The sequence below is a fragment of the Ctenopharyngodon idella genome, chromosome 15 (assembly GCF_019924925.1).
Source record: "Ctenopharyngodon idella isolate HZGC_01 chromosome 15, HZGC01, whole genome shotgun sequence".
NCBI lineage: Eukaryota > Metazoa > Chordata > Actinopteri > Cypriniformes > Xenocyprididae > Ctenopharyngodon > Ctenopharyngodon idella.
In genome coordinates, this window is record NC_067234.1 from 36,097,430 (window position 1) to 36,113,583 (window position 16,154).

The 16,154-nt window shown below is 36.8% G+C and overlaps 3 protein-coding genes across 7 annotated transcripts in view; 1 reads left to right on the top strand and 2 right to left on the bottom strand.

The window, feature by feature from the left end:
- Window positions 1–16,154, bottom strand: part of LOC127495149 (NACHT, LRR and PYD domains-containing protein 12-like) — a 400,157-nt gene that overhangs the window by 335,988 nt on the left and 48,015 nt on the right. The window lies entirely within an intron of this gene.
- Window positions 1–16,154, top strand: part of LOC127495187 (uncharacterized) — a 287,303-nt gene that overhangs the window by 143,457 nt on the left and 127,692 nt on the right. For 2 of the 3 annotated variants that reach the window (XM_051861858.1, XM_051861859.1), the window contains exon 2: window positions 8,483–8,843. In XM_051861858.1, coding sequence (XP_051717818.1) covers window positions 8,483–8,843 — 361 coding nt within the window. Of the gene's footprint in view, window positions 1–8,482; window positions 9,044–16,154 lie in introns of those variants that run through there. The other variant, XM_051861860.1, reaches the window with a different exon arrangement.
- LOC127495147 (NACHT, LRR and PYD domains-containing protein 12-like) overlaps window positions 1–16,154 on the bottom strand; it is a 267,772-nt gene that overhangs the window by 97,368 nt on the left and 154,250 nt on the right. For all 3 annotated transcript variants that reach the window (XM_051861644.1, XM_051861643.1, XM_051861645.1), the window contains 2 exons: window positions 10,308–10,481; window positions 2,929–3,102 (listed from right to left, as the gene is read on the bottom strand). In XM_051861644.1, the coding sequence (XP_051717604.1) occupies window positions 2,929–3,102; window positions 10,308–10,481 (348 nt within the window). The remainder of the gene's footprint in view (window positions 1–2,928; window positions 3,103–10,307; window positions 10,482–16,154) is intronic.

Below are 16,154 nucleotides of genomic sequence, written 5' to 3' on the forward strand. Positions count from 1 at the left end.
AAGCTATAAAATTATATATTAAACTATAAAATAAAACATAAATTATATAGTCGTAGTGGCATTCATTATAAACAACAAAAGTCAAGCCAAAATTATTTTTTAAAGGCTAAAGTGAAACTGATGTGCTCACCTCTCTCATTTGGCAAGAATCCAAATATGTTTCTATATTTGCATGGAACATTTTGGTTACTAAATTATTATTCATTATCAGGGTTCCCACTCTTTTTCAGAGATAATTTTCCAGGACTTTCACAACACTAGTCTGTGCTGTGAATGAATGAAGGAGTGAATGAATCGCTGAATGTGTGATTCGTGGTGCATCGCGTCAGCGTCTCATTATGACATCATCGCTCAGAACTGAATAAAACTAGGGGGATTACGTAAAATAATTACTATGAAAAACAACTTGTCATGGAGATGCAAGAAGTTTCAACATTTCTAAAACAAAATAATAAAGAATACTTGGACCAATGCTGCCACCCATGCTGTAGTTTGCTGTGCCCGCCCCTTCCATATACTGTATCAAAATAATTAGTTTGCAAGAACAAATATTATCAAGGTTAACAAGGTACCTACATTCGCTGAAAACATTTGAGCACTTAATTCCTAACTCCTGCAACCATCAACACAAGACAGCGTCAGTACGTCACAGAATACTTCTGTCACGTGTCAAAACTCAGCGGTTCAGAACATAGCGCTTCTGCTACTAACGTTAATCGATTCGGAGCAGCTGTAAACTTTTTCTTCATTGAACAAGATTTTTTTTTTTTAAAGAAAGATTTTTCCAGTACAACCAGATTTTTCCAGGATATTTTTAATTTTTTTCCTCATTTTCCATGTGTTTTCCAGCACTGGAAAATTGGTCATTATTTTTCCAGGATTTCCAGGTTTTCCAGGACGCGTGGGAACCCTGTGTTCCAATATCCACGTAAAACAGCATCCTTCACATGCACAAAAATGTGTGTGGTTGGGCGCTGATTTACAGCGGATCATTTCATTTGAGCAGTGTAACTGTTCTGTTTGTCTGACTGCGTTTTAGATTGATGATGAATGGCTGAAATGTCAAGTTATAAACGACAGAACTGATGTTGTGTGTGTGTGTGTGTGTGTGTGTGTGTGTGTGTGTGTGTGAGGCGCCTGCGCGATCACTGGATTTAATAAAGATATTATAAAAAACAAATACAATGTGTTAGAGTGTATGTATATATGTCGTGTAGTCCTATTTATTTTATTTTATTTTATTTATTTTATTGCTTCATGGCTCGACGCCTAGTCCTGTGCGCTAAAAAATAAATCTAAACCAAACTGGACCAAGGACAAAAAAAAGCTAAGTGATAAAAATATGAAAGCGCTGTGTTCATTCAATTTTATTTTTTACAATACACGCTTGTTTCGCGTCATATTTTCAACAGGCTTATTTCGATCGCCAAAAATACACATCGGTACTTCCTCATCCTCAGTTAACATGAAATCATCCATTGTGTTTGAGTTCAGCAGATGACTTAAGGGACCTGTTTTGATCCCTTAATTTTTTTAGGGCTAAATGATTACTAAGGACTTTGTTGCAATTCATAACAGATCTTAAGGGAACACTTAAGCAATTAAGGGAAATACTTAGCGACAGCCTTAAGGTTTTTTTCTTGCAACCCATGTTTCACTAAGGGTACCCTTACCCTTATAACTAAGGGTTTTCTTAAGGGCTTTCATGCAACCGGGCCCAGACTAGCACTCCTCAAATTCATCTGAAAGATCCACATTTACTGCCTGAGAAATGTCTTCTTTTTAATCAATAATTACAATTAGAATAATAAGACACTATATAGAGCTGTTACCAAACAATTGAAATCACTAACAACAAAATTCATCTTTACACTGCAGAGGTGGAACAGAAGTTGCATCTGAATTGGTACAATTACAAATGCATAAATAATGTTGAGAATAATGTTTTAAAAAGAAAATTGTTTATAACATTTGTTAAAAAAAAAAAAAAAAAATCAATATCACGTTTGCAATTGTGCTCATATTTGTGAAAACAGACCTCTTTCTTGTGATATTGCTTAATTATATCATGTTATATTATAAATAAAGATGTTATACAAGTACTTTTTTGCAATCAGATCTTGAATTTTGGTGACATTTTTGACACAATCCCTTGTTGATTTCTGACCCGGCACAACAGTAACAAAATAAATGAAATTAGAAATAAGCTACTGATTGCATTTGAAGCAGTAAGTTTTACATCCAATCAAATTAATGATGTTAACAAAGAAATCAGACAATGTAACAGCAATTTAGCGATATCCCCGCAGGTGTGGTCTTGACCGGTCTTGAAATAAAATCCTGAGTCCTTTTAGTCTGAGACCAAGACAAGACCGAGACCTTCAAAAACTGGTCTTAAGGCCGGTCTCGGGTACTACAACAGAGAAGTTGCCAAATATTAAACATTAAGTGAACATTTGAATTAAATGTCGTTTGGCCAATATTAAATACAGATTTGATCTGATGTAAAGTGGGACAACAACAATCATCAGGCCGTTGGCGCCCTCTGCAGGCATTTGTTATAATACATAATATAATTGTTTATACAATGTATATTATATTATGTATTTTAAAAGTGTTGTTATATCAAACAATATGATTACTTGCTTTTGATCCAGATATTATTGCCCCATTGTTATTATATTTGTATTTTAAGTCATGTTAAAGGCCATTGTTTGCTTAGGTCTATTTTTATTATCACAAAAAAATATCCGATTACTTGATTGTGAAAATAATCGACCGATTACTTTATCACCAAAATAATCCTTAGTAACAGCCCTAAATGTAATAATAGTTTGATCTCCCCTATTCCATTTTGTTACTTTATGAATAAATGAAATTATAAAATTCAGTGACTCAGTTTCATGTGAGAGTCACATATAATCTTACCCCAGTATCTCCAGTTTACAGTGAGGATTCTCCAGTACAGCAGAGACTATCTTCACTCCCGAGTCTCCTAGATTATTCACAGACAGATTCAGTTCTCTCAGGTGTGAGGGGTTTGATCTCAGAGCTGAAGCCAGAGCAGCACAACCTTCATCTGTGACACCACACTTACTCAACCTGTAGAGAACAATGACACACTCTTCACTCTCTCAGATCAACAGAGACTTCATTATCAAAGAGAAACCAATAACATAAACTCAAATCACCATGTTAGATGATCTTGATCTGTGTCACAGAGAAAAAAACATTATCATAACACACCTGCAGTCAAATTCAAGCAGAAATAATACATATTTTTAAATGTATGATCATAATTTGTGCAATATCTCTTTTTTATACAATTAATTAAATATGTCAATGAGTTTTACTGTTACTCTAAGAGATTATATAAAAACTGATATAACAAATTAAAACTGAATATTACATAAAAATCTAGAAAAATTGTAACAGGAGAGGTTAATGTAATGAACATTAAAGAGTCACGAAACCCCCCTCTTTCAGCTCAAGTCTACCTCACAATCATCTTAAATGTGTTTGATCAGATAGAGATAAAAAGAGCAGGAAAATCTGACCACGCCCCCAAGCCACGCCCCCATTATTTAAAAAATATATATTTATTTTATCACATTTAAAGATATTTCACATTGTCCTGCAGCATTTAATAATCATGATAATAATTATTAATTATATAATACAATAAAATTATTAATAGAATTTTTATTATTAAAGTACCTGCCAAAAGTCTGGAAACAATTATTAATTATTTTGAAATAAATCTCATTTGCTCACCAAGGCTGCATTTATTTGATCAAAAATACAGAAAAACAGTAATATTGTGAAATATTGTTACAAATTAAAAAAAAAGTTTTCTATTTTAATATATTATAAAATGTAGTTTATTCCTGTGATCAATGCAGAATTTCAGCATCATTACTCCAGTTTTCAGTGTCACATGATCTTTCAGAAATCATTAAAATTCGATTTGATGCTCAAGAAACATTTCTGATTATTATCAATGTTGAAAACAGTTTTGCTGCTTCATATTATTCTGGAAATGGTGATACATTTTATTTTTCAGTATTCTTTCAAAAAGAGAAAGTTCAATGAACAGCATTTACAGTATGTGCATTTATCAAATATATTAAATTTATTAAAGCATTTATTAAATAGAAATATTTTGTAACATTTTAAATGTCTTCACTTTTCTCACTTTTTATCACTTTAATGTATGATGAATTATAGTATCAATTTCTCTCTTTTTTAAATCTTTCCACAAATGTTTGAATGGTATCATTGTTTCCACAAAAATGTTTGGCAGCAAAAACTGCTTTTTAACATTGATAATAATAAATAGTGAATGTTTCTTGAGCAGCAAATCAGCATTTCTGAAGGATCATGTGACACTGAAACTTCTCTTTGTAAACAACAACAGAATTATAAATGATTCTAATGATGAATGTTGTGTTCCCAAATGCAAATTAAAGCGTCACAAACGCAGCAGCATTTACAGTGAATCGACACTGAAAACACAGTACTGTTACAGCAAACATGCAGCGCGTCAGACTATAGCCTATATTTATGTAATTACATCACAACCGTTGTTAATTTTATGACAGCACTATGTAATCTCAAATTCTCACCAACATTCATAAAAAAAAGTTACCGGTGAGTAACAAGTTTCAGCGCTGATTCTACTCGCATTTGGTGCTTTGAACCATTTGAACCCTTTTAGGACTGTGTCACGTCTAAAAATGTCTAAAAGCTGCTATATGACAAGGTGTACAGCAAACAAGCTAAAAAAAAAACCCAGAACCAAAAACCCAGAAGTTTTTATAAGCTGTCGACCCAAAAAAATGAGCATTTAAGGACTAAAAAGTGGATACAGAGCGCGACATGTCACATGACTATGAGAACTACGCCCACTGGAGGGTAATGTAATCAGCGACAGGAAATATAATATATAAAACTGACATTTGGATATTTGACTTAACAGTGACTAAATGTTTACTGCACACGTAAGCTTACTGAGGCATACTGAGTGTCAGGATCCCAAAATTTACCCATTCTTCCTGCTGATGCTTTATTGCCTGTATCCACTTTTGTCTCCTTAAAGGCTGGCTTTTACGGTTCGGTAGCTTATAAAAACTTAGTTCTGGGTTTTTTAGCTTGTTTGCTGTACACCTTGTCACACAGCAGCTTTAAGACATTGTTCTGTTTTTGTTATAAGTCAGAAATGACAAGGAGGCAGCCTCACGCAATACAAAGTCAATGGAGACGGTTGGATTGTTTCCCCCCCGGTGTGGGCGTGGCCTAAATGCGCTCTGTCTCTATAGAGGGTGTGCACGTGACGTCACCGTCGACCATTATGACTGCGGTTACGCCCACTGAGTGGCAGCATTGATTTTCAGCGTGAATGCTGTGAAAAACACACTAAACTCATCCAAAACGGGAAAGAGCTTTGCGATTGACTGTACAAATAGCGTAATCGTTTGTTTTACTCGCGTTTTCGCAGTTTCCCCTATTAAATCCAGTCATGCAGCAGGTTCTTTTACCACTCAGTCCAGCTGAGGGAGCGCGTTCCGGCGGGAAACTGACGTCAATGCATACCCTCTATTGTTAAATTCACCATCCTAACGACAACCTGTCACAGTTGTATGGAGGACCAAACCTGCAGAAATTAAAAATTAATAAATTAATAAATAAATGAATGAATGAATAAATATATAAATGAATAGATAAATAAATGAATAAACGACTTGATAAAATAAATATGATTCATTTTTAATAAAATTCATTTTTCCCCCTTAATTTATTATTTTCTGCTTTTGTTTTAATTATTTTATTTTTTCCCCATTTATTTTATATTTACTTATTTATGCATTCATTTATTTTTATATTTATTTATTCCAATATGTATTTATTTCCAGATTTTTTTATTTTAACATTTATTTATTTCAACATTTTTTAATTTCATATTTATTCTTACATTTCTTTGTCATGTATGATAATTGCGGTGCACTTTACAATTCACACCCACCACCTTAAGACGAGGAGCACCTGAGGCAATGGCTGAAGGCGCTAAACTTGAAGTGCCCACCCAAGCGCCCTTATGTGTGTTCGTACCATTTCATGGACGGGAGGCCGACTGACGAACACCCTTACCCCGAGAAATGTCTCGGCTACGATGTTGCGGTAAAGAAGTCACGCCGGGTGCTGAACAGGTTGTCAGATTCAGCTAAGCGGTTCAAGTGTAAGACTAATCTTATATTATTTGAAATATGTCTTTTCTTTAGGAAGCCAGTTTGTGCCTCATCTATAAGAGGATCCATGTCTGACTTGATTCTATTGGCAAAGACTATGGCAAAGATCTTATAATCATTGTTTAATAAAGAAATTGGTCTCCAGTTATCTAACAGCAATGGGTCTTTTTTTGGTTTTGGAATCAAAGTTATAAATCCTTGAGTTAAAGTAGGTGGAAGACATTGATTTTCTGTACTCTCTATATAAACCTCTTTAAGAAAGGGGGCAATAAGATCAGAAAAGTTTTTATAAAAGTCGGCAGTGAGGCCATCGACCCCAGGAGATTTATTAACCTTAATATGTGCGACAGCATTTAAGACTTCCTCAACAGTAATCAAACTATCACAGAGCTCTTTTTGTACAGGGTCGATGGTCTTACAATTAATTCCAGAAATAGAGTTCAGAAACAGAGAAGCTGAATGTTCACAAAATTTGGATGAATATAATCTACTATAAAATTCTGTACAAAATTTTGATATTTTAACTTGGTCATCTGTGATATTCCCATCTATTTTAAGTTGTTCAATTGTATTATTTCTAGAATGAAATTTCTCTAAACCAAAAAAATATGCAGAGTTTTGTTCCCCTTTTTCCAACCATTGCTTCCGTGACCTAATGAAGGCTCCTTCTGCCTTATTCTTATATAATTTGTCCAATTCCAGTTGTAAAGTGACTAACTCAGCTTGTTCTTCTTCATTTGGACATGATTTTGATGAGAGGGCAACTAATTTTGAAATAATATTGACTTCCTGAATACGTCTATCTTTTGCCATTAAACTTCCCTGTTTTCGAAAGTACTTGCCTTCCTCAAATTTCAGTAGTTTAATCTTGAGTTTGAATTTGAGTTTGCATGTATGATGTCCACATTTTCTTGTTCAAGAAATTATAGTGGCTGTAGCATTTTTCATAAAGAAGTTGCCAAATATTAAAAATTAAGTGAACATTTGAATTAAATGTCGTTTGACCAATATTAGAGATTTGATATGATCCAAGATGATGGCGCGCACAGACGCAGCGGCTTCGTGTTCCCCACATAAGTGCTGTTCGATGTTATTAACGTTTTTAATACTGACTATTATTGTATCACATATAAATGCGAAAGTGTACTATAGTCGCCAGAAGCTGCTACAGATCGGTTCGAACTACATAGGCGATCATTTTAATGTGGAAACAATACCGCAGGAGATTCTTCAACCACCGGGACTATCGTTTCCAATTCACGGAGGGAGAAGACAGAGAACTGCTCCATCTTTCTTGCAAATACTAGATCACTTACCAACAAAATGGATGAGCTCCGACTGTACATTGTCACACATAAACCCACAAAGGATTGCTGCTTTCTGATTTTCTCCGAGTCGTGGCTGAACCCTAGCATACCGGATGCTGTAGTTGAGCTAGCTGGCCGTACGCTACATCGTGCCGACAGAACGACCGAATCCGGTAAGAAAATAGGAGGAGGACTCTGTGTGCTAATTCTGCAATGATCGATAAGGTTTGCTCTCCGGACTTGGAATATTTAATGTTAAGATGTCGGTCTTTTTATTTGCCCAGGGAATATACAGTTGTGATTGTTATGGCCGTATATATACCACCTCAGGCCAATGTTAAGGTGGCACTGGAGCAATTGTATGACGTTATTAGTAAACAACAGAACGTACATCCTGATGGAATTTTTATCATTGCGGGGGATTTTAATCAAGCCCATCTTAAGACTGTACTTCCCAGATTTTACCAACACGTAAAGTGTAAAACTAGATGGGAAAATACCCTAGATCATGTTTATACAAACATAAAAGATGCTTATAAAGTTATAGCACACCCCCACCTTGGACAGTCAGACCATCTTTCTTTGTTTCTCGCTCCTGCTTACAAAGCCTTGGTTAACAGTGCTAAATCAACTTATAGGATTGTTAAAGTTTAGCCTGAAGTAGACATTAACCAACTCCAGGACTGTTTTGAAAACACAGATTGGAACATATTCTCCCATCAGTCAGACCTAGAGACATTTACTTCATCTGTGATGTCATATATGTGTGGATAATGTCACTGTTAATAAAAAGATCAGAATGTATCCAAATGAGAAACCATAGATGGATAATGAAGTCAAACAGCTGATCAGGGCAAGGGACATAGCCTTTAAATCAGGAGATATCTCTGCTTACAAAGTTGCCCGAGCTAGCCTTAAGAGTGGCATCAGGTCTGCAAAATTAAAGTATAAACAGCGGATTGAAGAGGATTTCAGCAATAACTCTAATCCATGGCGAATGTGGCAAGGCATTCGGGTAATCACCGATTATAAGAAGAAGAATGACATACAACATTTATCATCAAATAATAATGCTTATCTTGCAGAGGAACTTAACAGCTTCTTTGCTCGGTTTGAAAAGGACAATAATCAATTTCCAGTTCACTTCAAACTGACAGGAAATTCACACCCCCTTGTTCTCCATACACAGGAGGTACGTCAAGCGCTTAACAACATCAACACAAGGAAAGCAGCTGGTCCTGATGGTGTACATGGACGTGTGTTACAGGCCTGCGCCTACCAACTGGCAGAAGTGTTTACAAACATTTTCAACCTCTCCCTCTCCTTATGTAAAGTTCCTACGTGCCTAAAAACCATGACCATTGTGCCTGTTCCAAAAAAAAAAACATGGTAACATGCCTCAACGATTATCGACCGATTGCTCTCACTCCTGTTATTGCAAAATGTTTTGAAAGGCTAGTAATCACTCACATCAAAGACTGTACCAGCTGATCTAGATAAACATCAGTTTGCCTATCGGGCAAATAGATCGACTGAGGATGCCATCTGTACAGCCATGCATGCTGCCCTTTCACATCTGGAAAAGTCCAACACTTCTGTCAGGATGCTCTTTGTTGATTACGGTTCGGCATTTAACACCATCGTACCAATTCAACTGATCAACAAACTCCATGTATTAGGACTAACCCCTTCCATGTGTAGCTGGTTACTGGATTTTCTTACCAACCGCCCTCAGTCAGTGTGGTTGGACAAGCATACATCCTCTACCTTAACTTTGAGCACTGGTGTGCCACAAGGATGTGTGCTGATCCCCCTTCTTTATGCACTTTTCACCCGTGACTGTCAAGCTATCCACGAATCGGACATTCTAGTTAAATTTGCAGATGATACGACTGTCATTGGGCTTATATCAAACAATAATGAAGTTGCATATAGGGAGGAGGTTCAGAACCTGACAGCGTGGTGTGACATCAACAACCTGGTCTTAAACATCAAAAAGACCAAAGAAATTATTGTGGATTTTAGGACCACTAAAAAGATCACCCACAGTCCTGTGAATATTAAAGATGACATTGTAGAGAGAACCACCAGCCACAAGTTTCTGGGAGTTACCATTACAGAGGATCTCTCCTGGGGTGACAATATCGCATGTTTGATAGGCAAAGCACAACAACGCCTTTACTTCTTGAGAAAGCTAAGGAGAGCTAACCTTCCTCAGAAGCTGTTAGTCAACTTCTACAGATGTACCACAGAGAGCATCTTGACTAACTGTATGACAGCCTGGTATGGCAGCTGTACTAAAGCTGCCAAAAAAGCTCTGCAGCAGGTTGTGAAAACAGCACAGGATATTGTTGGCACTGATTTACCATCTCTTGAACATCTTTATAAAACTCACTGTTTAAAAAGGGCCAATAATATCTTTAAGGATATCACTCATCCCTGTCACAATTTGTTTCAGCTCCTCCCATATGGAAGAAGCTTTCAATCAATCCTTGTACGCACGAACAGACTATTTTAAGTCATGTTAAAGGCCATTGTTTGCTTAGGTCTATTTTTATTATCACAAAAAATATCTGATTACTTGATTAATTGAAAAAAATAATAGACCGATTACTTGATCACCAAAATAATCGTTAGTGACAGCCCTAAATGTAATAATAGTTTAATTCCCCTATTCCATTTTGTTACTTCATGAATAAATGAAATTATAAAATTCAGTGACTTAGTTTTATGTGAGAGTCACGTATGATCTTACCACAGTTCCTCCAGTTTACAGTGAGGATTCTCCAGTACAGCAGAGACTATCTTCACTCCCGAGTCTCCTAGATTATTCCTAGACAGATACAGTTCTCTCAGGTGTGAGGGGTTTGATCTCAGAGCTGAAGCCAGAGCAGCACAACCTTCATCTGTGACACCACACTTACTCAACCTGTAGAGAACAATGACACACTCTTCACTCAGATCAACAGAGACTTCATTATCAAAGAGAAACCAATAACATAAACTCAAATCACCATGTTAGATGATCTTGGTCTGTGTAACAGAGCACAAAACATTATCATAACACACCTGCAGTCAAATTTAAGCAGGAATAATACATTTATTTTTAAATGTATGATCACAATTTGAGCAATATCTCTTTTTTAAACAATTAATTAAATATGTCAGTGAGTTTTACTGTTACTCTAAGAGATTATATAAAAACTGATATAACAAATTAAAACTGAATATTACAAAAATCTAGAAAAATTGTAACAGGAGAGGTTAATGTAATGAACATTAAAGAGTCATGAAACCCCCCTCTTTCAGCTCAAGTCTACCTCACAATCATCTTAAATGTGTGTGATCAGACAGAGATAAAAAGAGCAGGAAATCTGGCCACGCCCCAAGCCACACCCCCAGAACTTCTTATTTTTAAATATATATTTTATCACATTAAAAGATATATCTTATATTGTAATAATACATACTACTGTCTTGCAGCATTTAATAATCATGATAATAATTAATATATTATATAATATAATAAAATTATTAATATAATTGTTATTATTAAAGTACCTGCCAAAAGTCTAGAAACAATTATTAATTATTTTGAAATAAATCTCTTTTGCTCACCAAGGCTGCATTTATTTGATCAAAAATACAGAAAAACAGTAATATTGTGAAATATTGTTACAAATTAAAAAAAAAAGTTTTCTATTCTAAGTTTTCAATATATTATAAAGTGTAATTTATTCCTGTGATCAAAGCAGAATTTCAGCATCATTACTCCAGTTTTCAGTGTCACATGATCTTTCAGAAATCATTAAAATTCGATTTGATGCTCAAGAAACATTTCTGATTATTATCAATGTTGAAAACAGTTGTGCTGCTTCATATTTTTCTGGAAATGGTGATACATTTTATTTTTCAGTATTCTTTGAAAAAGAGAAAGTTCAATGAACAGCATTTACTGTATGTGCATTTATCAAATATATTACATTTATTAAAGCATTTATTAAATAGAAATATTTTGTAACATTTTAAATGTCTTCACTCTTCTCACTTTTTATCACTTTAATGTATGATGAATTATAGTATCAATTTCTCTCTTTTTTTAAATCTTTCCACAAATGTTTGAATGGTATCATTGTTTCCACAAAAATGTTTGGCAGCAAAAACTGCTTTTTAACATTGATAATAATAAATAGTGAATGTTTCTTGAGCAGCAAATCAGCATTTCTGAAGGATCATGTGACACTGAAACTTCTCTTTGTAAACAACAACAGAATTATAAACGATTCTAATGACGAATGTTGCGTTCCCAAATGCAAATTAAAGCGTCACAAACGCAGCAGCATTTACAGTGAATCGACACTGAAAACACAGTACTGTTACAGCAAACATGCAGCGCGTCAGACTATAGCCTATATTTATGTAATTACATCACAACTGTTGTTAATTTTATGACAGTACTATGTAATCTCAAATTCTCACCAACATTCATAAAAAAAAGTTTCCGGTGAGTAACAAGTTTCAGCGCTGATTCTACTCGCATTTGGTGCTTTGAACCATTTGAACCCTTTTAGGACTGTTGTCGCGTCTAAAAACGCATGGAAAACGCGTCCGCGCCGCTTTCTTCTTTCCAAAGCGCTCCGGTGGCGTCTGCTGTTACTAAGCAACCATGAGCTGCGCTCTCCATGACGACGCGGTAGTTTCAGCAAAGGATATACGGATTTCCAGCACTGAAAATCACTTGCAGTAGCTCTGCTACTAGATTTATTTAAAAATGTGTATCCGTGTACAGCTCTGATCAGATATTCCTCCATCTTGGCTGATCTTTGTCCTGCAGATGGCGCCACGCAGCGCTCTGTGGACCATTCTGTCCCTGACGAATTAGAAAACATAACCTTTTCACAGTTTATTTAGTTAATTGTTTAAGGCATTTCGTGATTTGAATCATCTAGCAGTAACCAGCATAACCCTGAACTGTGATGAGATTGAGAGATAAAGAGTGTTAAATGTTGATCGTGAGTAAAAGTGTGTTTTTCAGTGTGACTATCAGTACTGCAGTTTCACCTTCATGAGGAGCAGCTCATGTGTTCAGTCATTTACAGATCAATCACATCAACTCACAGCAGCAGGAGAAAAAGAGCAAACGCTTCAAAAAGAAACATTCATTCTCTTACATCATATGAACACGTGATATAAAATTGATGAATGGTAATTTGATCATGTTGTTTCAGTAGATTTGCTTGTAATGAATGTAATAATAGTTTGGGGTTTTAATGTTACTTTATGAATGATTTAAACTGCATAAAAGATTAATTTGATCAATATAAATGTGAATTAAATGAGATTCCTCTTCAGTTATCAGAAATTAATATTCTTTGTTTTGCTTATCTTTCTGCACCTCTTTTTCCATGATCATGTTTATTGTTAGTGTTTATTTGTTTGTGTACTATTTTTTGTTCCATTAGTTTAGTTTTGTTGTGTGTAAATCAGTCTCCAACAAAGGTGTCGTGTGATGCAGTGGCGAGGCCAGAAATGTTAAAGTGAGGGACTATTCTGTCCTCTGCAGGAGTGTGTGTTGGGCAGCATAATACAGACAGATAAACATTTTAACGTGATGAAGAGGCTTCACTGCTTTGTGTGCTTGACGCTATGAATCAGTAACAAATAAAGTTTTTCGAATGGTAGTTTAATTAAACCTATAGCAAACAGCGCCATCTAGCGGGGAGGAAGGATTACGTCAGATATGACATGATACTGACCTTGGTGAAATATGGCCGACCTCAATGCCTACTCTAAAATTACATCATTTTACCATAGAGTACCTCAGGGATGATGTGTTTTTGTAGGCAAAACCCGGAAGCGAGTTAGCATTTTAGGACTTCCGGTTCCATCGCCCCGAAGTCAATGGGTTTTTTGAATGGGTTTTTGCTAAATCACCTGAAATAAGGTCTGTGGTTAACAAAGCCTCTAAATATTTTCACGTTTTGATCTATGACATAAAACACACCAGTTATAACCTGCTTGTGATTTTTTTAAACCTTTATTGTGTCTTAAAAACGGTGGTTGCTAATAAATTGCTAAAAGGGACTACTTCCTTTGGCGGGGACTTTAGACATCATCATGACAAACAGGACATAATATATAAAACTGACATTTGGATATTTGACTTAACAGTGACTAAATGTTTACTGCACACGTAGGCTTACTGAGGCATACTGAGTGTCAGGATCCCAAAATTTACCCATTCTTCCTGCTGATGCTTTATTGCCTGTATCCACTTTTGTCTCCTTAAAGGCTGGCTTTTACGGTTCGGTAGCTTATAAAAACTTAGTTCTGGGTTTTTTAGCTTGTTTGCTGTACACCTTGTCACACAGCAGCTTTAAGACATTGTTCTGTTTTTGTTATAAGTCAGAAATGACAAGGAGGCAGCCTCACGCAATACAAAGTCAATGGAGACGGTTGGATTGTTTCCCCCCCGGTGTGGGCGTGGCCTAAATGCGCTCTGTCTCTATAGAGGGTGTGCACGTGACGTCACCGTCGACCATTATGACTGCGGTTATGCCCACTGAGTGGCAGCATTGATTTTCAGCGTGAATGCTGTGAAAAACACACAAAACTCATCCAAAACGGGAAAGAGCTTTGCGATTGACTGTACAAATAGTGTAATCATTTGTTTTACTCGCGTTTTCGCAGTTTCCCCTATTAAATCCAGTCATGCAGCAGGTTCTTTTACCACTCAGTCCAGCTGAGGGAGCGCATTCCGGCGGGAAACTGACGTCAATGCATACCCTCTATTGTTAAATTCACCATCCTAACGACAACCTGTCACAGTTGTATGGAGGACCAAACCTGCAGAAATTAAAAATTAATAAATTAATAAATGAATGAATGAATGAATGAATGAATAAATAGATAAATAAATGTGATAATAGGAAAATAAATAAATGAATAAACGACTTGATAAAATAAATATGATTCATTTTTCCCCCTTAATTTATTATTTTCTGCTTTTGTTTTAATTATTTATGCATTCATTTTTTATATTTATTTATTCCAATATGTATTTATTTCCAAATTTATTTATTTTAACATTTATTTATTTCAACATTTTTTTTATTTTTTTATTTTCATATTTATTCTTACATTTCTTTTACATTTCAAAAATTCGTATCTCGGCCGCCCCGGGGCCTACGACCCTGGGGCCGGGCTCGTTGGAAGCGTCTTGACGAGACCTTTCTAACGGTCCCGGTCCCGGTCCCGGTCCCGGCCCCGCGGGGTTCCGGAGTTACGGGCGTTTTTCAGCGGAATTTTGAGCCTTCGTATCTCGGCCGCCCCGGGTGCCACGACCCCGGTGTCGTTCGAAGCGTCTCGTTGAGATCTATCGAACGGTCCCGGCCGCTTGCGGATCGGACTTGGGGTTCCGGAGTTATGGGCGTTTTTCCGCGGAACCGTTCAAAAATGGATAACTCCGCCCCCCGGGGGGCCACGTTGGAAGCGTCTCGCCGAGCTCTAAGCGCGTTTCAAATTTCGTGCGGATCCGACGCGGGGTTCCGGAGTTATTCGCGTTTAAAGGCCCAAAACGGCACCCCGACGACAAAAGTGGAATTCTGGGCCGGGGAAGCGTCGTAGAGCCCTGCTGACATGAGATTGCGCGTGGGGTCAGCGGGCGGGCGGCCGGGCGCACCCCCGCGTGGGTCCCGGTCCCGGGGAACCGACCCCGGAGGAGGTACCGACCGGTGTCGACCCTAGAGACGGGGAGCCCGCCCGGAGGAGGTACCGACCGGTCGCTCCGCTCCGTGTATTTTCTAAGTATGAAAAACGAGTTGCGGGTCAGATCCTCCAGGGCGCCCGCGCCACTCTTCCGACCCGACCGAGGCGGCCCGGCCCTGGCCGGCGTCGGATTGAGCCCCGGTCTGGAACTAGGGTCTGGGCGCAGGAGCCAAAATTTCAGGCCATCGGGGTGTTGGGGAGAGCGAGCTCCCACGTCCTTTGTGGTTGTTGTTCATGAGTCCTTGTTTGTCTTGAGCAGTTAAACTGCCCAATCTAAACTTTTCACTTAGGCCTACTTTTTTCAAAAGATTAATGGGATTTTAAATAAAGACATAATTTTATTTTTGTATGTTATGTTAACTACATTGTGTTTTGTCTACTTGTGACTTTAATGAATATGACATTGATCTATTGATATGATCCGTTAATCCAGAAAATCCAAAGGATTCAACAACTCACTATGCGATGCATAGAGCTTACAGAATGCAGTTAGAATGTCTATAAAACTCAAGATATTGGAGCAAAAATGCCCCTTATTGAGTTTTTGTCTCATATTTATCATATGAGTTAAGCAGTATCACAAAAGTAACGGATTTCAATATTACACGAGTGCTGTTTTTGTCCCAAATAAAATAAGTGCAAAATGCAATACTTATTTTATACGTGTTTAAAATAAGTTTATATTGTGTTATTTTAGACAAAATATTGTCTGGTTTGTTCAATTTTGCCAATGAAACTATAAAGACAAAGCAGAACTGTTCGTCTCCACGCAATACACGGCAGTGTTTCATTTCTGAATCTGCGTTTTGAATGTAACAAAAGTGATTCAGCGGAT